Source organism: Asterias amurensis, chromosome 3 (assembly GCF_032118995.1).
Source record: "Asterias amurensis chromosome 3, ASM3211899v1".
Lineage (NCBI taxonomy): Eukaryota > Metazoa > Echinodermata > Asteroidea > Forcipulatida > Asteriidae > Asterias > Asterias amurensis.
This window is the reverse complement of record NC_092650.1, coordinates 424369-450481: the sequence shown is the minus strand read 5'-3', so window position 1 is coordinate 450481 and position 26113 is coordinate 424369. Positions and strand designations below refer to the sequence as shown.

At 39.5% G+C, this 26113-nt stretch overlaps 2 protein-coding genes across 3 annotated transcripts in view; both read right to left on the bottom strand.

The window, feature by feature from the left end:
* The window catches only part of LOC139935417 (uncharacterized), a 52756-nt gene extending 46592 nt beyond the window's left edge, over positions 1 to 6164 (bottom strand). The window contains exons 1-6 of the mRNA XM_071929993.1: positions 5890 to 6164; positions 2952 to 3016; positions 2033 to 2291; positions 1455 to 1626; positions 911 to 1050; positions 331 to 657 (exon numbers count right to left, since the gene is read on the bottom strand). Coding sequence (XP_071786094.1) covers positions 331 to 657; positions 911 to 1050; positions 1455 to 1626; positions 2033 to 2291; positions 2952 to 3016; positions 5890 to 5968 — 1042 coding nt within the window. The 5' untranslated portion in view covers positions 5969 to 6164. The remainder of the gene's footprint in view (positions 1 to 330; positions 658 to 910; positions 1051 to 1454; positions 1627 to 2032; positions 2292 to 2951; positions 3017 to 5889) is intronic.
* Positions 6165 to 10146: 3982 nt separating this feature from the next.
* Positions 10147 to 26113, bottom strand: part of LOC139935425 (vesicular inhibitory amino acid transporter-like) — a 34331-nt gene continuing 18364 nt past the window's right edge. For both annotated transcript variants that reach the window (XM_071930021.1, XM_071930020.1), the window contains exons 2-4: positions 13037 to 13353; positions 12662 to 12813; positions 10147 to 12449 (exon numbers count right to left, since the gene is read on the bottom strand). In XM_071930021.1, the coding sequence (XP_071786122.1) occupies positions 11373 to 12449; positions 12662 to 12813; positions 13037 to 13250 (1443 nt within the window). In that variant the 5' untranslated portion in view covers positions 13251 to 13353 and the 3' untranslated portion in view covers positions 10147 to 11372. The remainder of the gene's footprint in view (positions 12450 to 12661; positions 12814 to 13036; positions 13354 to 26113) is intronic.

Here is a 26113-nt window from a genome sequence, read left to right as displayed (position 1 = left end):
AGTAGATTTATGTCTCCCACTGATGACTAGTGCAGGTTAGTCAAAATGTTGAGAATAATTAAACAATTCACTTCACTTTGTTAATATTAAGGTAATGGGAAATCCCCTTCATCCACTGTTTAAGCAAAACGGATATATTGATACCGTAGTGGTATGTATTTATTTATTTGTCTATTTAGTGCTGTTTTCCTGTTTTGTTCTGTAATCTTGTAACGGGCACATCCGCCACAAGCCTCGGCTTTTAGGATGATGCCTCCATGTGATGTGAATGTGGAAATTAATGTTTTATTGATTGAAAGAGTGCTTGAGATTGGATGGACAGACCGTTACCTTGCAGGCAGACCACACCAGCATCTTCACTATGGTCACAATTACTCTGCTCCCAACCATTATGGCCGCAATACTCAAGGCCCCTCTCCGTTCCTTGACAAGCGATTTCATCCAACAAGATTGGCCCCTTCCCCTCACCGAATGCTCCCCCTAAGACTGCCTCGCCAGCACCGATGAACCCGAGCTGGCGACAGATCACATGGGCATCTTCCAAGTCCCAGCCATCATCGCAAACTGTGCCCCAGACATCGTTGTGAAGAAGCTCCACCCTGCCTTGGAACGAGCCACGCCCTTCAGCTAATCTGACCTGTACTTCATCTCTGGCAGCTGTGATAAGTGAGAACAATCAAACTTTCTTTAAATAACTGGGGAGTCAATAAGAGCAGTCAAGATTCTCCTTGTGGGTTCCAGGTTTAACAATAAATTCCCTTGAGGGGTCAATTGTACAATTGTTTAAAAGACACCAAAATGGCACTCACAGAAGATCACATGGAAAGTCGCATCAGAAACAGTACGCTCCTTCGGTGGCTTCGCCAACCGCTGGAAACAATGAACAAAAACTACTATAAGAATGACTTACGTGACTGGCAGACCACACCAGCATGTCCTCCACATTCTGTTGGTTTGTACTTAAAGCTACAGTCAAAGAATGATTTCTCCTCTCCCAAACAGGTCACAGAGTCAAGTAGATTGGGTCCAGTTTCTCCAGTTGGTTGAAATCTGTGTTTAACAGGAATAGTCTTTTATTTGAATGTCATGGATTCTGAATTAAAAAAAAAAAAAACTATTGAAGTACAATAATGCGAGGTGCTGACTTTGAAAAACATGAAAGAGTAAGTTTGGGCGGAGGTTTTGATTTGTCATAGGACTTGGTGGTAGTGATCTACTGGCTATACCAAAGAAGAGAGTCCATTGACTTGTACCACTGTCTCTGTCATGGTCCATGTCCCAATAGTGATTGCAGTTTCTCAGTTTAACAAAAACAGATCCCTTTTCCATGCCTACATTTTTACACAGGACTCGGACAAAAGAACCAAGTATCCAATTCGACTAATATTATTTGAAATATCTCAATCAAAACCAACAAAGAAAAAAAGGAAATCTCTGTGATCCAAAAAACTCACCTGTCTTTGGATGCCTCCAAGGCATAGGGGAAATCTAAGTAAGCGCAGAGGATGTTGGCATCCTCAATGTCCCACAGGAAGTTACAGACTTCTCCCCATTCACCGTTGATTCGTACCTCTACTCTACCCTCTAGTGGAGTTCCACCATCAACTAGACGAACCATTGGCTGCTCTGTGGTCAGATATAACAATAATAATAACAACAATAACAACAATGATAATATAGCGCCTTTACAAAAAAATCAAAGCGCTGAACAGAGTAAGACGGGTGGTTACATGGACACAACTGTAGCTACCAGTATGCTTGCTCTCTTTAATCAATGTAAGGTATAGCAATGGCAGTAACGTTGTAATGCTGCCAAGGGATATCTTGAATCAAGATAAGCATGGGCTCAAAATCAACGGTCCCCAAGTCGGCAAATGCAAGTGAAAACAAGTGGGCTAGTGAACAAACTCTTGCGGGCGGGTGACCCAAAAATGTTGTTGTCTCATCTGGCTGGTGAGTGAAATACAAAGTTAAGGGAAGCCCCTGTTCAGGTACAGCTATATTCCGCCAGATGACCACATTCAAAGCTTACCCATAGTGCAGACAACAGCAGCCACTTCTCGGCTGTCGCACGTAACAGGTGTTCCAAAGTCTTCATAGATACATTCATCCAACTCAGTCTCGGACCCAGAACAGGTGATTCCATTTAACCAGATCAGATCCCCTTCAGAGGGTGACAGGGTGATGGCAGTCAAGGCATCGAAGAAGCCCAACTGTTTACATAGAATGCTAGCAGACTCTCTAGACCAGCCGTCTGCACAGACAGAACCCCATGTTTCATTATGACGTACCTGGAAAGAAAAGGAAAACAGGTACACCAATGACATCAAGTGCACCTCAGTGATCAAGTATGTGGCATGAATTTGGTAGGAAAGTCCAAAAGACAAGTTTGTTATTCAAAATGTTTACTGGACCAGAACTGCTTTTACTAGAAAAGAATCAACATGTTTAAAACCCTGCCAACCCCCCGAAAAGTATTAATAGTTTTAAGTTTCCTGACCAACTGCTCGTTTCACTTCAAACCACAATTCAAGACCCAACTAAAATATTCTATCAAATCTGATTGCACAATGTACGTAGAAATCACTTTATATCATTTGCACCCATCACTTCCTGTCTTCTCAATGTGCACATTTCAACAATAACCTATAACTCTTTTTCCTCCGTACCAACCCAATTAATCCCCCGAGCATGTTTACTGGAAACAGAAATGAATGCTTTGTTATTAGGTCGTGTCTGAAACAGCGATTTCGGCTACAGCTACGGCTAGATCAGTGCGTCTCGTCTGTATTGAAAAACAGGCAGAGAAGTGCGTGATTTAGCCGTAGCCGTAGCCTAAGTCACCATGTCGGACATAGCCTTAGGCACAAGAGATGATCTTTGGCAGATGAGGTAAACTGCTATTGTATCTGAGGTGGCAAGGTGCAAGGTCAGGAAATGTTTCAGTTAACCTGTAGAGTACCCTCGCTCGGGGTTTCACCGCCAATCAGTTGTACCTCAAAGCCAGCGGTGGGCTCTGAAAAATAAGAAACCAACAACAAAATTAAGTTTGGGAGGTGAAAGAGGAGCTGAATAAAGAGTAATCATAAATGTATGAGGTCCATTACTCATATTAGACAGTCTAACTTTAGTGCACTATCTGAACATGGTCCTTCAATGTATTTGTCTACCTTTGGTTAAGCTTTGGTTTGTTTCAACAATGTAGATTTCTAATCTGTGGATGATTGTGTTGTCAACAAGAGAGCCTTGATGAGCTCAAATACAAACAATCCTTGTAGGCCCATGAGCCAAGTATGATATCAGTTTATAGCCCAGGTTGAACTCCTCTAATGCACTGATATCCTACCAGGGCTAGATATCGGTCAACCTTATCAATAACATGTTTGGACAAATTCTGCAATGTTAACTCAACAGAAATCAAGGCCAGTCAAGTTGGCTCGTGGTTTCTGCCGTGCCTTCTGATCTGTGGACCCGGTTCGTTTCCTGGATCGGAGCCTTGCAAGTGGATTGGGTTTTCTAGTCACTACCTGCGTGGGTTTTCACTAAAAGCAAGATTTTCTGTGCTTAGCAGAGGGGGGGGGGGGGGGAGGTGAGAGATAGGATTCTGTAAACAACAGGTACACACAATGACATGATTGAATACCGAAGCCAAAAGTTTTTGTGGTGCTGGTGCAGTAACAGCATGATTTAATTTAATTTCTTATTTATGGGTAATAGTAATAATGAGTAAATATGCTGATTACATACAACCAAACTGCTTTAAGTTTTGGTAACAAATCAATAATAAATGTGCCATTTTACTCAAGGGGCAGATTTGTCTATTATTATATGGAAAAGTTTGCAGTAGCACCATTTAATGACTATCTCTAAGTTTTTTTTTTTTCTTCTTTTTTTTCTTCTCCAGAAGATGATCAGAGCATACTGTTCGAAACGTCGAGTTAAACCAACGGTTCTTTTCAGAACCATCCAACTCATTAGTGATGGTGTTATCACAAACCTTTCCATATCGTATTTCCACCATGCAAAGTTTCAAATCCTACTTAGTCTATTATTGTTACACAAGTTTCTGCCTGTGACTCGGTATGGCATATTAGAACTTCCTTTTCAGCGGTAGCAGACGGCAAAGAAAGTGTGTTCACAGTAAACAAATCTGCCCCTTGAACAACACAACTTATTATTATTTTATAGAAGTTACTATTTTGGGGATAAATGTAGCTTTTGTGTAACTGAACTGGGACAGGTTCGGCGTTCAGCATTTCTTCCATGTTGTGTAACTTCCCCTCCAGGCTCCAAATCTAATAAGTCAGACAAGTTTTGGTATCCTGGCACCACATTTTCATTTGTAAAGAAATACAATGGTATCAATTTTACACATTTTTGAGTAGGCCTTGCCTTTTTATGAAAGTGGGTGAGAAAAAAAAGTAGTAGTACCTAATCATCTCATTACTAATACTATTAGGAAGTAGTACTTTGTAGACCCAGTGACTGGGGCGCTAGATTCCTTTTTTCAAAATTTTGACATTTTTTGAAAAAACGAATCTAGCACCCCAGTCACTGGGTCTATAGTAGTAGTAGAGTTGATGAGGTTCGTTCCGCTATCATGTCCACAAAGCCCCAAAAGTTAGGGCAACGGGAAAAGTTTCCGTATGGCGCCACCACTTTTTCATTCAAAATGAAATAAAAACAGTATCTAATTGACCTCAATGAGATATCCCTTTTTGTAAAAATTAGTGAAAAAGTGGTGGCGCTGTATGGAAAGTTATACAAAATGCAACACTATTTTATTCATTGGTAAAACTGGTTATAAACTACCTCCATTGTTATTATAGACACATTAATCATTATGCAATCCCTTAATCATGGATGCCTCTCACCTACTCCTAGAACTATTTCGGTTTCGTCCGGCTATCGTCTCCCGGATAGCCGGACGAAACCGAAATAGTTCTAGGAGTACCCCTCACCCATCACATTATTATCTGCGGAGACAATGTGTGCGGCGAAAGGCGCAGTTTGGGAGGACTTACTCCTAGAACTATGAGGTTCGTGTTTGTGGGGACAATATAACGAACCTCATGTTATAGTTCTAGGACTAAAGAAAGAGGGACTCAAGGGGAGGCCTCACGTTGTACGTAAGTTTATCTTGTGTTTACGAACCGAGTCTGGGTCATACTCTCGTCTTCCCCTATCATGCCGGTGAACACTTTTATACCCACCTTTCCCAAAAAATAGAAACACGTAGTCTACCATCCATTTCTATACCTACTTAAAAAGTTGGATATAATTACCTCAAAGATTCTTCGTCAAAAGTTTGCCAAACTTGCTTCTTGAAGACATTGAATGTTACGCGACGTTTTTCTCGCTCACAAGCTTCTTTACACAGCGCCCTCTTTAGTTTTGTTTTGCTGCGCGCGCGTGTAAGTTTTTTGTTTTGTATCCCCGGGTGTCCCATTGGCGTCGGCGCTGAATACAAGATTTGATTGTCTTCTTTTTCCTTTCAAGTTAAATTCCATCCTATACTAACCATTTAATGATTCACCCCTCAGGTGACTATTTCTCTCCCATGAAAAAAAAAAACGCAAAAAGGAAAACGGGCAGTTTGATGAATATCTATCATAAATCTTTATAACAGCCATGTGCCCTCATGCATTCAAACCTCTAACACAGAGGTGATAGTCTTGGTGCAAGACGTTGTTGTTAATCATTCAACTATCGCGATAGGTACTATGGTTGTATGGTTTTACTAACTCAACAATAACGAATTACACCAAGACTACACAAAGCCGCTCTCCAACATCCTGTCGCAGATGCAATCGGAGGCCTTTGTCGCGCTTTACAGAAAGAAAATAAAGAACTTAAGCCGACTTGACTTTTATAAGTCCTCAAACTTACCTGGTTCCGGTATGACTCCTCCATAAACCACTGGAATGACAAGAAGCAGAAACGGGAGGAGGAGGCTCCGCCCCTTCATGACTTCCTCTTCACTTCCTTATTACCGAAGAAACAATCAAAACAACGGGTCGGTAACCCTACCCAAAGTCACTTAAAATTCCCTCAGTCAAACTGAGACTAACACGCTTAGAAGCTCGATGGAGCAACTGGATTTTGGGATTCTTCAGTCACACCCAGAGCCTGGACACCCGGGAAAAGTTGCGTGTGTACCCTTCATCCACACGACAGCAACTACCTCCCATTATCGGAAGGTCCCTTGTTTTTTAAATCAGTGATTACGCCAGAACTCAAAGTTTACTTTTTATTGTGGTAAACATTAGCTCTTGTTCAAATAGTATGTTGCCACACGTTATTGGCAACAAACAGATTGATCTAGAATCGTTGACAGGTACAGTCGCTAAAGTTTCACGACGCACTTTGCCCTTTTTTTACGTCAACAGATTCAACTCTTTTACAGATAAAACTCGAGTGTGGAACAATATTGAGCTACGCGGACCATACTGTATACTCTGTCAACATTTCAGCTTAAACTTGTTAGTGTACCATTAGCGAGAAAGCGACAAGTATAATGGGTCGCCGATTATGAACAAAATAAAATATACACAACTTGTAAAATTCCAAGAAGTGTTTTGACCATAGATTATTGTTTTTTCTTCGTTTGAACCCATTCAGCTGCTGACGTCACCACAGTAATCTTGGTTTCGCCATTTTGGTGGTCAATGTCCAGTGTGTTTTCTGCAGTGCGAATTTTAGGTGACGTGGTCTTTGCATGTTTACCGTTCTTGCTGGCCACACATCGTGCGGGCAAGGGGTCATCAGTAGACTTTTTTGAGGGGGTACCCTGGGCTCTAGAGGCAAAAAGAAGGTTGCTGATTGGCCTACTTGAACGCAAATGCAAGTTAACTTTAACTCCGATGACTTGAACAATCAATCAAATTATCCCCAAAACTAGATTCATATTGACAGTTCATTAGACCATTTTTACCACCGATACTGAGCAGAGACTCTAACAAAAGGAGCATAATAATTAGACGATTGAATTATCGGCTATAGAACCGTGTTTTGTTTTTCTTCTCTTGCGTTAAATAGTGTCATCTTCAACCAGAATGCGGCAGAATAGGGAAAGGGGGCTGTTTTATAGGTCAGTTTACTATAACTTATGAAAAAGGTTTGAGGACAAGAAGGTTTCAACATTAGGAACACATCAGCGCCTAGTCCGTGGTTAAAGCAAACTTGAAAACCTTCTGAATGCTTTGACAGGCCAGGGGTGGATTTCACAAAGAGTTAGGACTAGTCTTATCTCGAGTTAGGACCAGTTACTCGTCCTAACTTAGGACTACCCATGCAATTTGTATATCTCCTAGGACTAGTCCTAAGTTAGGACTAGTCCTAACTCTTTGTGAAATCGACCCCAGCAACAAACACATTTAGAAACTGGGGCGTCTGAAAGTGTATAAAAGGGGCCCGATCTGAGAGGAAATGAACACCAATGAACACAATAATGGACAATATGCTGACCTTTGTACTGTTTAGCTTGATTAGGATCAAGCCGACTTTGACATTCACATAGTAAACAAATTTGTTTGTTTAACGTAATTATTCCAATTTCTTGTTTTCAGATATATTATCCGAAAGGTTGCGCAACGTGTAGTAAGAGATTTAGCATTAGGTGCAGATATACACGTGATGAATGCTGAGCTTAGTCTGTTGTCACAGTACCTCTTGATCAAAAGATGCCTTAACCATTTGGTAATCATCTCGTTATTCTCAAATTAAATTCCAATAACAGTTAGTGGCTGTCGGCCCGACGTTTCAACCCTATAGCAGCGTCTTTCTTGAGGGCTACCAATGACAACACAACATACACACACACCCATACCCCAGTCGCCCCATTTTGGCAGAAAGAAAATAATGTGAATGGCATAAAGGATGAATAATTAATCCATCATGCTGGTGTATGGGGTGGGTGGGTGGGTAGGGGGGGTACACGTCACGCACTTGTGGCTTAATAAGAGGGAGGTTAAGCTGCACGTTATGCGCAAAAATGGGAACATGAACGTCAGAAAGTTTGTTGGTGATGTCACCACTTTGGGCTTATTTCATGCTCACGTTGACGTCTGCACGTCCCGACTTGAGAAATTATAACTTCTTGTAAGATGTTTACAACAAACTTTCTGACGTTAACGTTCACGTTTTTGCTCGCGTAACGTGCAGCTAAACATCCCTATTGTTAAACAGACAGTAGTAAAAACATTGGTTTTCTTTCCTGGTTGGGGGGGGGGGGCTGGGTTGTCAGTATTTTATCCACATGGATCCACGCCTGACAAGGATGCAAACAATAGTCATTTATATCAGCTGATTTGTAATATAGGGGTTCGAGGGGGTCAACCTTGGTTGTCTGACCAAACAATCTGTCATTGATACCAGGATCACGTTTTCCACGTATAGGTCCAATTGCCAAATTAAAAGATGATAAACATAGCCTTGCATCAACAGCGTTATCAAATATCTCCTCCACACAATGCAAATGTTGCCACATACCTAACTTTTGGCGACAGAATTAAAAGATCGAGAAGTTAACAACTGTTTAAACCGCTGTTCACAAAATAGTGACCTTCTATATTTCAGTGCATTTCTTGGCAGGCAAGATGCTGCACTGGTCAAGTGGACATTGTGACATCTTGTATCATGATTTACACATGAATTCACCATTTCGAGATAAAAGCTGAACATGTTTCGAGATGTTCTTCATACCAAGAGTTGACAAAAATAATATCAGGCAGTCCATCACAACAATAAGATGTGATGTTTGCTTCCATTGAGCTTTGTTTGTATCGTATATCTCCCAATCTGTGGCTATTTTGTGATGTGATGTCATAGGTCACATAGTCCAAAATATGACGAAGAGTTCACTGACAATTCGGAGGGAAACCCACAGATGAGGGTTGCTGTGGTTACTACCCCATCCAGGTTTGCAACAACATTCTTTCCAGCAGACGATGCTGCTGCGTACATGCCTCTTCGGTAATCTACCAAACCAAGGCTAGGCACACCGGCATTGCTTTATCTGATGAACCTTCCTCCCCAGTCTGATGGGATGGCTGGAGGCTGGGTAACCTCTGACCTTAACCTTTACCCTAGTAATCTTCAGTAGCACTTTGATCAATCTGGTTGAAATATATAACGGGGAAAAAAACCAGAGCAAATCCTGACATTTCCTTGGTGTCTCCAGCCTAGCTTATTGGCAACATCGTAGGCTCTGTCTGCCTCGAGTCATTGAATCGAAAATGCACATCTTCAAATCTAAAGAGGCAAACTTAAGACAGAGCCCATTGATCCATTCTGTGCGATGTGCGTACAGCTTTACTGCTACTGTTTCATACGTGTTTTCATCTAATATTTTGGTGAGGCATTTCATCAAACCAAACTCTGGAAATGTGTTTAGGTTGTTTACATTCAACATTTTACTAATTGGTTTACATTACATTAATTGTTTTTTGCCTTTTTTGTTTGTTACGCTTTACAATGGATTGTGACAAGGAACTCTAATTTTAAGTTTCAGGGAACACCTCTCTTTAAAATCTTGACATCCAATAAAGACTTAATTTGACTGGGGAGGCAAATCGAAGGAGACATCCCTTGGACGCCACAATCGGCCACAATGGCAGCTTAATTACCAGTAATGCCTGCAAAGTATTGCAATATTTGACCCAGCCTCGTTCCCATGGGTGATCGATCTCGCCATGCCATTTCTCTGAGGGACGATGGATATCGATACTGCGCGCTGCCCCCTGCTACCGAGGTTGGATTCGATCCGCTCAAACGTAAAGGCCAGAATTGAAGTTTCCGAATGTTTCACATATGTGGACACTCTATCTGCATTTTAAAAACGAATCGAAACAAACCACAAATTATATTTCATGCAATTACTTCCAGACGGACATACTGAAACAACGACACATTTAACAATGTTGGCGAGGATGTGATTGGTCACTAACGGGTAATTTCAATAATAAAGAAATATTTAGAGCTTTGGTGGTATACAGCGATAAAATTACCTTATTTAATATCACATACGTATCATAAAAAGCCTCTATTTCTTTATATTTTCATTTAAATATAAGATATATCTAAGGAAATAAACTATACTTTAAATATAAGTTATAATAAAGCTATTACATTGCTATAAAACACGGATTTAACACATTCAATATAAGCCTCTTTTGACTAAAAACAGGTTGAACACACGAATTTAAAAAAACACTAAACAAATTCTCCCATAATACGGCAAGTAAAATAACACCTCCATTAGTTGACATGGGATCTGTGAAAACATCGCTGACTAGAACTACAATATAGAAATAATTTTGTGGGAGTATCCTTCAATCGGCATGTGACATCATTGAACGCTATTGGTGCACTACGTAGTGACGTCACACCAATTGGGAAAGCCCATTTTAAACACGTGGCTTAATAGGAAACTTCTTAATGCGAGACTTGTGGGAATCATGGCAGCAGATTAGCAGGTGGGTTATCCACGGTCCTTGGGAAGTCTGCAAAGGGCCAGAAAATTACTTAATTGTACTAGAACTATATGTTATGTCTGTTGCCACCTCGCGTTAAAAAAAAACAGCTTATGTTTGCGAACCGCGCATGCGCATGGTTCACACCACTGGTGAGCTAAATTATAGGGAACATGCCCGTTTTTATACGCGTTTGAGCGTCTGCCCAGTGCATCACACAACCGAAGGCATATCTTGTATACACTTGTTGGCACTTTATCATTTGAGTTTCCAATTTGTCTGGCGGGTTTCTCCTTAGCTGACTGATAAGTCATCTGCCACCAACCTCATAGTATAAGCCTTACCTTAAAAGAAGACTACAATAAGGGGAAAATGACTCTAAGATTATGGTGTTTGCCCACCAATAGTGTCTGTGCGCATACGTGAATGTAATTAGCATATTTCGTGGAAAGGGTTGTAATTACATTTGTTTTTCTGTTTGAACGAACCTTGTATACGATGGGATATGTTGTTTTTCTCCCACCTGAATAAATTTAACCAAATAAGGTGGAAATTAAATATAGTTTGTCTCTTTTTTGGTTAAAAAAGGACCTAGAGGTATATTTCTGTGGTAAGTATCAAGGGGAAATTGTCTGTATGCTTGTAAACTGTGACTCAAATTGGGCGTTCCATTTGAGAATGAAAACCTGACAGCAAAACTGTAGACATTGAGTTGTATTTAAATGTGTTGCTTCCCTCTATCGACAGAAACCATTGCAACTACCTGTCCATGGGTGAACCGTAAATTATATACAGACTCAAATTAAGTGTTGAAGCTTAGGATGACGAAATGAAACAAGTTAATAACATTGCCACATGTCCCGACGAGTTGTATCTTGTATATACATAGGCCTACTGTGCTTAGCTGAAGTCTTCAGAATAAGCATTGATCAATGCTATTGATGAATATATCAATCCCACAATCCCACCAACAAAACCTACACCTATTATGAACCAGTTTAAACACACCTCCCAGCATGCCAACGAATTCCGTTTCAATTTCAAGTAAAAGATACATGGGAATATAAAGTCTAGCCACGGACTCGTAAGACTGCCAGTCACACCCATGAGTAGAGTGAAGTGCGGTATCACTACGGCAAGAAGGAGGGTGAATAGAACGAGCAGCGCTCGAAAGATCATTGCCCAGGCGGGCGGCATGCGGTCTGGGGTCGGCCCACTGCATGGCGGTAAGAAGGACAGCTTCATGGAGTCTACGGAGTTCACGACCAGGAATAACATCAAGGGGTAGGACAGGAGGGATTTGATGACAAACAACATGCTCACGGCGCCCTGAAGCGGCCCGAGTGGCATGTTGTACGTGATAAACTCCTTGGTATCTAAACCAAAGGATAGGTAAGCAAAGAGGGCGTACGCGATGTTTAAAACACCCGTTATGACGTAAGTAAAGTTGACCATCACATTAAACTTGGATCGGTCGCTCATGCTGTCTTCAACACCAGGCATGATAAACTGGGTCCCGAAGTTGAAGAGTATAATAGACGCACTGACTGAATACCTTTGAAGATTGAAGGCAGGAACACTTGTTATGTCCCAGGATATACTCTTGCCTAGACTGTACCACACCACACTGAAGAACATTATGATAAGTGACACCACAGCAACGCAGCTCAACCAGGAAATCTTAGTCAGATGCCGGAAGAAAATGGTCGGCAGTAAGAACATCCCACATATAATGGTCCAGGAGAGCTTCGAGAGTCCAGCCATGTAAAAAGTGTCCACTAGGAGAGAACCTGCTAATTCCAAGTAGAGCGCCGCCACGGCTATGACGTCAATAATTTGCATAATATTCAGGGTTGTGCCGCCATATTTGTAGCAGGCATCCGCTACGTCTGCATACGTCTTTCGCACACGTACCTTTTCTAGTTTGCCTTTTGAGTGAACGGTTATTTGATCCTCGTAGAGACTGTACACTAGAATCTGCGTACGAAGAAAATTGAGAGGGAAACAAAAAAGAATCATTAATTTGATGATCACAGTCCCGAGAAGTGACGGGCCTATCTGTCTCAGCCGGGATTTGAACCCACAATTAGACGAAAATTGTAGTTACAAAAACACTCTCTGCTTTTGAACCAGTTTTGTTCTTTTAAAAAGAGGGGTATCATCTTTGAGTGTCATCAGACACGGTTTACCTTGCTTGTGTAGTTTCCAATGATGAGCACCACAGCCATCGTTATAAGTGCAGCAAGCCCGCCCTCTTTCACCATATAGGGTAAGCTCAGCATACCTATACCCTGCATACAGTTGCCTACATTCCAGCCCGCTTGCCATACCGAACTGGTGCCTAGATTAAAAGGATGAACAGAAAGTTGGTAACAAATCAATCCTCTAGAAATTACTCCATTTTCATTTAGAAATTGAGCCATCCGTAACTGGGTCCTGCATTTCAGACTGTTGTGCAAAGACACACTCTTTTGGTTTCACACTCTTCAGCAAATTGGTTGTCAAACTGTTTCGTCATCAGTACGAATTACATAAACTTAAAGGGACCACGGTGTGACCCTTACCTCTGTGTGCGGGGTCATCTGGGTCAAGAGGTTCGCCCTCGGTCTTAGTTTCAGCCAGAGAGATGTGTCCATTAGGCTGTAGGCTGCCCAGAGTCGTCTCGCTGGCAACCGAGGTACATAGCTCGATATCCTCACCCTTAGCGTCATAAACTGGTACCCCGTAGCGGAGGATGGATGAGCGAAGATGGGTCCCGATGGAGCGTAGTTGGTCCATGATGTTGGTGGGGGTTGGTGGAGGGATGGCAGGGGAATTGGTCTGGCTCAGTGGGCGTGCCTTCTCGGACACTCGTTGCTCCTGGCCCAGGGGTAGGTCGTTCCTGAAAAAAGGGTGGAAGACTTATTAAGACTTATTACGTGATACACTAAAAACAATGCAAACTTAGCACATTCAGTCCAGCATTTTGTTTGATTTTTTCAATGAGTGAGGCTGGATCAACAACTACTCAAAGACGTATAGCGCCCTATTCCGCTCTTGACCTTCTGCGGTGAAATTGGCTCTTTCAATGAAAACTTCGAGAAAACTTACTATCCGTGATCTGGTTGACGGGTCTAATCTGGAATCCCTTGTGGCCGTGGCCGAGTTTTATCTGTGTAGAATGTGGGGATAAACTGAAGGTGACGGAAGACCTCAAATTAATAAGTCGGGCTACTAAAATTTTAGCCGCAATATAACTTGTATATTAAGGAAATCATTCACTTTGCCTGGCAAGAAGAACAGCGAGACTTGCAAGCTTGCTACCCATAAAACTACTGATTTTTTTTAAAATTCAATTGACAATCCAAACGAACAAAAAAGGGTCCAACTCACCGGCAAGAATAAGTGAACTATTCTCAACCAACCAGATTTGAACCAATACAACTTGAGAACCGGTTACTCATGAAGCAATCGTGCATGGTTGCTTAAAGGGAAACATCGAAACGTTGATATCACTACATGTTATTACCAGCCATTTCCATCCAAACTGACGACGCGTGACACCACACAGTAAGGTAACCCGACAAAAGAAGACACGTGGAACTACAATCGAACAGAAGAAACCACGGGAACCAATCAGGGGCAACATCAACCACACGTGAGTCATACTTAGAAAACGTGTCAACCAATCAAAACGGACTATTATTACGGGATGTCGAAAGCATTAATCGAATTATTGTATATAATCAATAAACATGACTTTTCAAATAAATAAATATTACTTTGCAAACAGCTTTTTACGGAAAGTACGTAAATTTCATCTTTTGCACGAAACGGCAAAATAATTGATTGAAAACAACCTCAAGGTGTTTCTCGAAAATTCCAGTAGAATTAATTCTCTGACTTTTCCCGCAATCTAATTAAATTTCCAATAATGTGTACGTGTTGATGAAAGAATATAGCGACGTTATGGTGGCTTGTGACATCTTACTGTGCGAGCAGAAGATTGAAATAACAAACATCATAAGGGTGTGAAAAAGTACCAAACTGCGTGTTTAGTTTATAACAACCGTATTTACTTGAAAGCAAAATGTTCTTTCAGAACCCGATCTGAGTGTGGATATTTTTAATAATATTAAACTGTCCAAGGTTGATCAATACAAATTCAGCCTAAAAAATAATGAATAATTTATTGATGCGCTTCTTGGCATCAACAGTAATTTAATTCATTTACCGGAAGGTTATTGTATGATATAGGGGTCTGGTGTTGAATAGCTTATTATTGATTTACAGCTGACCTGTGTAGAAAAAAAAAATTGTTGTGGTGGTTTTGAGGAAGGCTTATATCGAAGATATTGCCCTTATAATTTCGTAAGAGATCGCTAGATTACATCATTGAATTTTGATATTAAAGCTGCACCAAGAAAACAAACCAAAGACAGGTTTTAAATCTCAAAGCCGTGACACGTTTTTTTTTTTAAACTGGGTATTTTTATTTAATTTCGTAACGTCTGTGCATTATACGTTATTACTTTTTATACACAGTTTGAGAAAAGAAATCATTAGGTTTTTTAGTGACTATAAATATTACCTTGATTATGAGTTTTTTAAATTATATTTCAACATGCTCACGTAACGATTACATTTTCATTATTGAATATATAATAAATTGAATTAAATTGCATTGACACACAGTTCGTTTCAAAATTTAAGAATTCTTTTTTAAATGTTTTAAAATAAACTGAACAAATTCTGCAAGGAAAAAATGTACAAAGCCACCCCTAACAAAAAAACAACAAAAGTGAATAACACACCATTTTACTGTTACCTCATGTTTTTATAAAATCTCCAATTGTCAGTAAAATTCAGATTATATTAAAAATACATAATTTTAGCATACACAATTATTCCAGAGTGGAATCCATTAATAGTTGCCAACACCCAATCAACCTGTTTCGTAAGATACCCAGATATTCCCGTTGAAGGTTATAAATGATTGAGGTCCTTTTTGTACCACTGCGGTAGGCATATACCTGTTGATATAGACAACCAACCCGTGAGGGAACCATACCCCCAGGGACTCACTCCAAAAAGGCGGGAAAAGAAGCAAACACAACACGCTCATAGTTGACAGAAACTGACAGCGAAATTAGGATTCTGCTTTTAAGGTATGACGCCAGAGCAATGCCTTTATAATGAGATTAAAGTAGGCTTTGTAAACAGTTTCTCAAGTGCGGATTTTCATCCTGTTGCATTCAGGTAGTACGGTCTAATTGCCTGAGACAATTTCAACGCTGTCTACGTAGAGGGGCCATGTACCTGAGGGGAAGTCAGTATTAGGAATACGTTCCTCAAAAACTAGAGACTAAAGGGAAATTTGAAAACGAAAAACGGATCATAGTTTACAAAGAGAATGAGAGATCCATTTTGGGTCAGCATGGCCCTTCTTGGTTCAACACTATGTCTCTACAAAGTAAAAGAAAACTCTTGATATCTTAATTCAATTCCTGGTCACCTTGGCCGAGTTAGACTGTTTGACTGACCTAATGTGTGTCAGACTAACACATGGCTAGTATCCAGGCAGATTCTTGTGTCATTGTTTACAATCTTTTTAAAAACAGTACGATAAATTAATTAACCTCTTCTTTGTCTCCAGTTCAAAACAAGGAGAGTAAAAAAAGAGAGTAAAAAAAACTGCGAAGCAGTTTCGAGAAAGTCTTTTGATCTCACATGGCTCTTTAGAATTATTTCAATCAATATTCTGGTCTTGCAATTTAAAGAATAAAAGGAAATTTGAAGCATAGTTCGATTTTGTGACCTAGTTGCTGAATGTTAAAGAAATCAATCAAGGTTTGCAAGGGACCATCAGCCACCAAACAAAAAGGATGGAAACTTTACTGATGTTGTAGATTATTTACATCGAAGGTTCATGCAGACATTGGTTATTAATATTAGTGATTTTGTTTGGAAACAAGGGTTTAGAAGATTAGTCTGACTTTGTCTAAAGGAATAAAGGAACTCGGTATCTTTGGGTACGAGAGTCGAAGAAACAAGAGAATGATTTTTGAAAAAAATATGATATTATTTGTCACAGTATCGGGTGTTTTTTGCACAGGGCAGTATCTTTTGAAACGTGTGATATTTTCAGCCAAACTGCGTGTTATTGACAGTAATTTCAGAATCAATCAATGAACTGATTTTCAGGGAAGGTCGAAACCGCGCATTGAATTCAAGGGTGAAGTATTTGGCTGAAATCAAACGATATCGATGGATATAAACCGGAAGTACATTAGATACAGAGGTCGTCATGATATAAACTATCGACTTTCAAGCCTACGTTATAGAATTTTGTTTTTATAAAACTGCATTAGCCATTGTGAGAAATGGAATTGAGCGAACAAATTTGAATACAAATCTGAGTTCAGAACGTTTTAAAAGTTCGTTGGACACTTTTTGGTTACTTTTCCCAATAGCATATTTATTTTATACTTAATAAGGCCAGCATATAATAATTATGCTAGAGAGGTCCGCAGAATATAGCCGGACAATATTAAATGTGGTCTATCGAAAAAGCTGTCCCTATGTTTTGGCTGTATGACAGACGACGTTTGAGGGCGTTTCAACTATTTGATTAACTCATCATTCGCTTCATTTGCTACTAAAGGCCCGAAAGGACCTGGAAGACAATAACAACAAGATGGTGATTCATCGAAGTTCTGTAAACAAAAGGTTACCTTGGCAACATAATGGTTGATTAATGGAAGGTAATTGTTCTGTCGCTACCTCCCGATTAATGTAATGCTGTTGGGCGCAGGCAGATTGGATGGAAGAGCAACGAACAACCGTCCTCTGTGTCAACTCAACATGGTTTAGGTTTTACTACCTCGAAAATTGAGGTCACACGAAACTTGGTTGTTGTTTTTGGTGTGGAGTGGAACGTGACACTGTTCTACTGCGATAGACATTGAGGCTTTTTGCTGCATGATGGTTGAGAAGAGCTTTACAGCGATTGATGTAATGTTTTATCATTAGACTCCTATAAAGCCAGAAAATAAACCCTCGATCTGAAGGCTTGGGAGTTCCATTTACTGGGATTAGTGTAAATGGAGCAAGAGATTTCCTCGTGATTCAGCATTTTTCGCTTAAAACAAGATATTACCCGTGTATACAAGCATGTCTACAAAACGGGAGGGAACGGTTTTGTGTTGGTGTCCTCCAAAAGTAGTGCATTAAAACTGTCAATACAGAAAATTATTGTCAACCGAGAAGCTGCCCGAAAGGGACATTCTATCCGGACAAAGCGGCAGTTTCAATAAAACTTGGTTGGAAATGATCGTTAAGGAACAGTACTTTGTAGGTCATATATACTTGCTTCTCAAACGACGTTGTGCCAAACAAAATAAAGGTCTGGGTATAGAAAAGATCGGCGTAAAGTAAAACATACGTTCTGAGTATTATCCATATCTCTTTTATAACGGCACTGCACATGTGCGAAGTGTCCCATAGATCAACGCCACTAAAACCCTGTATGTGTAGCCAGCACATCGACCTTTTCCTGGCACAGCTCGCCACCACGAACACTGCCTAGCATATTAATCAGTTGAGAAGGATAACCAATATCAATAATAATTGATAAACCCCCCCCCAAAAAAAAAAAAAAACTTGAGGTAAATTGATCGGGGGACCTCAAGTGCGGACCCTCCACCGAGTAGTGGCAGTGAGGGTTTCGCAGAGTTGGAAACATAATCCCACAAATGGCTCACAAGAGCTGCCAAAATACGCTCGATTTTATGCACACGAGCGGCGGTGTTTTTGTAAGCGGCTTCGCCAAGTTCGATCGTCCTGTTCGTGAATTTACAAATCTTACCCCTCCTCCTTCTGCATAAATCGGACTTTTCTTCACCCGTTCTTTGACACCATATTTGCACTCTTAATATCAGACATATTACAGACACTGAAAACTACTGATTGTTCGGGTTAAATAATTTCAAGAATTCAATGAACCATAATCAAGGGGCTCTCTTTTAGACCTTTATCGCGCTGTGGCCATCTTTGAAGCCCATAATAACGATACGATACCAACTCGACATGACCAATCTGTCTTTAAGGAACTCTTCTTGATCAATGCTTTAGGCCTAAGGCTCACCGTCCACCCACCATTCCCTCATATCACCAAACTCTGCATATTGATGAGAGACGCAAATGAATTCAGATTGCCTGCGACAGTCAAACCGGTTCCAAGTGCAAAACACATGAACCTTATCAGCCCCAAAAGACCCGAAATCTAATTTTGAATCTGACTTTAGTCGGCAAGGCATCCTAGTGGAAACATCACACACAATTTCTCAAATTATACGTTCATAACAAACGATATGAAGTCTTCTATTAAACAATTATGAAAAAATGTGACGTCAACAATAATAACACATCGTACTCATGATATCTATAAAAGAAAAAGAAGAAGATAAATCATAGTTATAATATGCGTTTAAGTATGTACAACATAATGTAATTTTGTGTGGCAATGTAAAGACTATGTCATGTTGATGGGTCGCTACTGGAAGAGAAATTCTTCAATTAACGTCTGAAATAAACACAACATTGAATAAAACTCATTGTTTGCAATTCAAGAAGAAACTAAACATTTCAAAAAGAGATTTATTCAAACACGAAAAACAGACATAGGGTCGAGGAGTTATCCTTTGCAATTGTTTTTATAGAAATTCCTAAAGCAGCACAGATTCCTGTTAAACTCTTCGGTTTTATAATGACCGTTTCTGCCGAATGTCAGATGACGTATATTTTACAATGCGAGTACATGATCAAGGAGGGCGCTTTGGCAGTGGGAAATGACTTTGGGATGAAGAAACCACGAGATGGGCACGAGGACGGAAATAAACAGGTGTTCCAGATGGGACAGGTGGAGTTAACCAATCAGAGGTCTGGATTCTATCCGATGGATAATCCATATTATGGATATTGAACCAGAACCTTGCTTAGTTTCTGATTCACAAACTGTATCTGATTTATATGCAGTTTTTTTGTATAAAGAATATATTACACGATGTGTTGATGCAATTTTAATCTTCGACTTCAAAGTAATGGAGTCATTCTGTAGGTACATTTTGAAACATCAAAGGCTGTTTCTACGTGAATTACCGTGATCATTATCTTAAGAAAAACAAATGTAAAATAGAATTCTCTTCCTTAGAGCAATTTTTCTGTGCATGGGAAAACCTGTATTGGGGGATTTTTCTTCTTCTAAATTCTAACAAAGCTGAGAGATGTCTCCCGAACATCCGATAAATCTACTCCGCGGTAGTAGAATAAAGAAAGAGAGTTTTCTAAGAACAAACTCTACCTGATACACACATGGTGTTACACAAACCAATATTGTAACAAATAAACTCCATGAGAAGACCATTTGAAAACCAATGCACTTTTCCGAAAACAAGTATCATCTTATACCCTAAAGAGTTAACTCTTTGGTGTAAACCTGTGAACACTCACATTTTCAATCTAACTCACGCCCTAAAATGGCAGTTAAATTTTTAAGACATCTTTAAGATGCCGCTACGTTCATGTCTTATCCTTTGCCAGATTTGGCTCGCCAGTCAAGCTATTTTAAAGAGTCATGTTTCTGGCGGCCCTTTGGAATAGTAATATAGTAATATCTCAGTTGACAGTGTTTTGCTTCCTTTCCACAAGTGGCCATTCCATTGGAATAGCCACAGAGCATAACATTTTGAAACAACTCCAGACATCATTACAAGGCGAATGTTATCATCCAACCAATTGATGAGTACTAGAGAAAGAGTTGCATGGCAACATAGGTTGTTTTAAGCGAGTAATATTCACGTTTTGAACATTGTGTTGGGACGAATCAAGCAACCTCTCATGGTGCAGTCATCTTGTACTTATAATATTCAAATCAACCCAAACCGAGGCTGGAAGGACCCCTTTTGAGTGAGGTGGAAATCAGAAGGCATTATTGATGTTATATAAAGGGAACTAGCATGGATGCTGGATAACACGTTGAAAACAAAGTATCAATGCGTCTAACTTCACTGTTCGTAGGATCATGAACGCAGGAAATCCTGAACATGTTAATCCGTAGGTCGTTGGTTCAAATCCCACCTCAGTCAATTGTTCTCTGCTCAGCATCAAATCAACATCATTTTACAATTACTCCCGCCTTTAAGTTTGAGGTATCTCGTCTCGTTTCTCATATAAATTATCCTCATTCCTGTTCCTTGTAACATCTCTAAATAAGGCTGCCATCCATTGTGTATCAATACAGGTGAATAAGCTATACATGCATCAAGTGGTTTAAGCCGATGACGATATTGCAACTACAGGCATTAATTCCCTGCAGCTCATTCCATTGCTCATGATACAGTGGCATTTTAATTACATCGGATGACGGTCGTCTTGTCGAAATTGTCCTCTTAAAACACTCCTCGATTGAAGTAGGCGGCCACCGACCCTGTTCCCCGCCCACAGGGGATGATAAACCATCTCCTTAAACACCTTCTTAAAAGGGTGTATTGTCGCAAAGAGTTGCTAATTGGGTGTACAGGTTTAAGGGCAGTATTACAGGGGAAATGCTTATGACGACAAATCGTATGACGGGACCGGTTTGTTTGAATTGTCAGTGTTCTGAGGGAATGCCATCGGTGGTACACATCAGTTCACCGGAAACAATCAACTTGATCGAGCCCCGTATTCTCATTACAATCAGTGTGATATTAGTAGACATGCTGTTATCAATATCATAATATATTTATTTTAAACAAAAGTATGTTTTCTCTGTCCATATTGTTTTTCTTCTTGCCGTTCCCCAATCTTTCCCGCTGTCTTACCCGAATTATGGAAGGCCGGTTGCCTCAACCCAACCCCGTAGTTTGAAATGTTGCTATTTGTAAATCTTTAAACTGCAACTTTTCACGTTTGATATTATTATAATGCCGCATAATTCAGCTTTGGGCTGCCAGTTGGTTTTTTCAATAATAAAATAAATAAATGAACGAATGAAGATGGTCGTTATAACGGGAATGTAATAATAGCATGAGCTGTTATTTCGGAGTTACTTTAAATATGATGTTATGGAGATGTTGTATAGAACACCTGATGACGTTATAAGAAAGAGCTCTTCGAGCGGGGAATATTAACCAGTATAATACGGGTTAAAAGAGTCGGTTGTAAATATTGCTACACGCTAACACATATTACAGGTGCAGCAATAAAGGTTGACCTATAATAACAAAAGTAAATCGAGTCGGGAAACACCACACCAGCTATTAACAAAAACTGATATGGAAATCTCAACGTTATGCTTCTATCAAAAAGCTATAATATAGCCTTAGGTGTTTTAACAACGCCTGTATGTGTGTGTACAGAACGGAGAGCGGGCAATATCCTACGATTCTGTCAGTCAAATTAGAAAGGCAAATACACCTGAGGTTTGATGTACTTTTCACGTCATGAGACGAGCTGTGGTTGATGATGTATAAAGCCATTCATTGCTGCCCCCACCCCCTCTGTGGTATTAAATGAACCTGGCTTCATCATGTTAAGGCATTCACTGGAAAAGTCAGGTAACAATAAAGCCGTATGTTGTGATGACATGACAACTCACAATGATCATCTAACAAGTGTGATTAAAATGCAACTTGTATTCATCATAGTCCATATCAACATATCTTCTCTTCAGTCTATGCAACAAGTTACAAGTCATGCTAAAATCCAGCGAAGATGCCTTGCTCAATTTTTGCGGGGAAAAATGTTTTCAGATTTTTTTTCAGAATAAATTTTGGTCATGACAGATGACATAGAAAAACAAACATACTTCGACATATAGAAATGTTTGCGGTAACACATGTAATGACTATCTCTATTGAGTTGGGGTGGTTCTGAAAAGAACCGTTGGTTTCAACTCAACGTTTCGATCAGCATGCTCTGATCGTCTTCAGTAGAAAGCTGGCTTTCTCCAGAAGACGATCAGAGCATGCTGATCGAAACGTCGAGTTAAAACACACGGTTCTTTTCAGAACCACCCCACCTCATTAGAGATTTATACATGGTGTTATCGCAAAACTTTCCATATCGTATTTCCACCATGTCAAGTTTCAAACCCTACAAACTTCGACATCCCAAGGATCATTCAAAAATAATGAATGAATTTGTTTAAGTCTAGTTTGTAAAGTGGTATCCCTGCAATGTTGGTTGTTGTTTAGTTTGCTTGCGTAAGTTCTTATACGACCCAACCCTCATGATTCTTAAAGTAGTGTTTCATTACACGTTGTGCAGTTTGATTCAGATGAACCATGCTGTAAATCCTAATGCTGTGAAATCAGGCGATAATTTGCGTTAACAAAAGACTCAAGATTTTGTCATACGGCGTGCGTCGTCACTTAACGCGTTTCGCGGTTGTCGAAAATGATGTCAAAGTTTATTGATCCCGTTACAATGACTATAGGGTTGTCTGAGAACCCGAACTGCGTGCACTTTACGTGAGTTTCGTCTACAGTAGTCGACAAGAATCAGTGTGAATTTTCAACAGACGGTCCTTCTAGATACAAAACATTTCTATTTTTGTGTAGTTCCACTCACTTTCTCGTTTGGTTTCGTTGATTAGTTACTCGTTTGATTCAACTTGTGTGGAAGTTTTCAGAGTCCAATCAGGTTACGGTTAAAGTATCATATATGTTTCTTGTTAATAAATGCTACCCTGTTTATTTCTGCTAAGCACCATTTACGCTTAACGTTTTTTATGAAATTGGGACATAAGGGTATCATTAAGTGAGATTCTATTCTGCACTTTGCTTAGTAGTCATTTCTAAAGTTCGATTGTGACTAAATTCCATGACTTAAACTGTAAACTGACGTCTCCTGCCGAAATACACTTAAGATAAATAACCACTGAAGCGGAACCACGTGTTGTAATATTCAGGAATAAAGAAGAGACTTAACTTAAAAACGTCCTTGAAATTGTCAATTAAAATGACACTTTAATGAACGTTTAATTAGTGAATAAGTCACACTAATCCCTCACTTGACGTTGTCAGCCTTAACGGTGTAACACCGTGCAGAGTGCGAATCGTCAGTTTTCCCGCCAAAATTGCAAAAAAAACACTTTCAAATTATACAGACATGTCTTCTCAATGTATTGAATAATATTCGTCTTCGATTTACTCTTAGAAAAAGGGAAAACTAAAACAATACTTTAAGGAGATTTTTAAGAACTCTTTCAATGAAGAACAATTTAAGAACTCAATCAATTATTATCAATTATTATGATTCGTACAAGAATGTCTTGATTATCAATCTTACATTGGAGGCGATCTACATTCTCTTATCACCGTATAAAAAGGAAGTTACTGGCTTCTTAGCTCAAGCTGTGCCTTGCTCTATGGCTCAAGCATGCGTATCTAACTTATAAGTTTAAAAGTGAACTATTCACAAACTACTTCCTTTGCTAAAGTTATCTTACCGTATCTGCTCTAGTTTTTTCCCCTTTTTTAGTTGGTTTGAGTTTTTTTGCTGAATTCTTGTGTTTTGTATACGGGCAGTTCCTTGATTTTTCGGAATGTGCCTCGAGCCACAATATCTACCTCACCATTTGATGCTAATGTGGAAATGCATGTTATTTGAGTTTGAATTTGAATGTGAATATTGCTCGAAGACTTCTGAAAAAATCCAAGGTGAGATGGCAATTCTTGATCTTCACACGCGCACAAGGACTTCTTGCCCACTCGATTCACTTTCGAGAAATACTGAGATAAGTCGTTTGTCCTTTTAAAACGATTACAAGACTTATGCGCTCAAGTGGGACTTGATGACGTCACACCAGTCCGTCTTAAAACTCTGTCACGTACTCGCGAGACCTCGCGATACAATCAAAAGTGGTCTATGCTCGTCTTAGTGTGTGAGGATTAATATAAAAAAACAGGGTGAAATATTGAAGAAAATCTCAGCCGTTTTGTGTTCAACAACAATTTATCTGCGAAACTCATGTTATTCAGTTTATGGTTTGAAGTCGGTCTGAAGGGAATTGATGATTAGTCATTGCGTGTAAGTGAAAAGAAAATCTCCATTTTGTTTTGTAATTACGCCGGATCAAACTTGATAACCAGTGTTCGTTCCCCAGCTCCATCCATTCATATATGGATTCCTGTGAGGTTATTGTTCGTTCAGTACATTGTGATTGTTTGTTACAGCATCTTAAATTGTTCAATTACAATGCACAATTGAGTTTCCCCTGTCTATACGCGGATCCTCTTAGCGATTGAAGAAGTACAGAGTACTGATGACGGATCGTCTTCCAAGATGAAGGGGAAAAATGCATTGAGCTATGAAACGTGTTGATAATTATCTCACACAATGCCATGGTAACCATATACAGACAGACACTACGCGTCTTAGATAACCAATCAAAGTTCGGTCTCTAACAGAAGATGTGCCGACACTTTGCATAAAATATTCGTAAAATACAAACTGTACAAGTTGTACTCATGCCTCTTAAAGACACTGGACACTATTGGTAATTGTCAAAGACCAGTCTTCTCATTTGCTGTATCTCAACATATATGCATAAAATAACAAACCTGGGAAAATTTGACCTCAATTGGTCATCGAAGTTGCGAGATAATAATGAAAGAAAAAATACCCTTGTCACACGAAGTTGTGTGCTTTCAGATGCTTGATTTCGAGACCTCAAATTCTAAATCTGAGGTTTCGAAATTAAATTCGTGGAAAATTACTTTATTCTCGAAAATTACTCCACTTCAGAGGGAGTCGTTTATCACAATGTTTTATACTATCAACCTCTCCCCATTACTCGTTGCCAAGTAAGGTTTTATGCGAATAATTATTTTTAATAATTACCAATAGTGTCCCCTGGCTTTAAAGTATGGTTTTATGCTAATAATTATTTTGAGTAATTACCAATAGTGTCCAATGTCTTTAAGAGGCATGATTACAACTTTTTTTCATGTTCCCTTGTCCGAATTAATGTTCCTGTTCCATATTCCAATTCCTGCGTTCCTATACATTTTCCTATACTCCTGTTCTTATACATATTTATGTTGCTTTCCCTTTTGTTATCCTTTCCAATTTCTGCTTTCCTATACATTATCATGCAATCCCGTTTCGGTTTATATGTATGTTCCCGTTCCTGTTTATATTTATGTTCCCGTTTCTGTTAAAGGCAGTGGACAGTATTGGTAATCACTCAAAATAATTATTAGCATAAAACCTTTCTTGGTGACCAGTAATGGGGAGAGGTTGATGGTATAAAACATTGTGAGAAATGGCTCCCTCTGAAGTGACGTAGTTTTCGAGAAAGAAGTAATTTTCCACGAATTTGATTTCGAGACCTCAAGTTTTAGAACTTGAGGTCTCGAAATCTAAACGCACACAACTTCGTATTTTTTCTTTCATTATTATCTCGGAAGTTCGAGAACCGATTGAGCTCACATTTTCACAGGTTTGTTATTTAATGCATATGTTGAGATACAACAAGTGAGAAGACTGGTCTTTGACAATTACCAATAGTGTCCACTGCCTCTAATATTCATATATTTGCTTTCTTCTTTTCTATCTACATTTTAATCTTACACATTACTATTCCAAATCAGTCACACACATGTTAATTTTCCCAC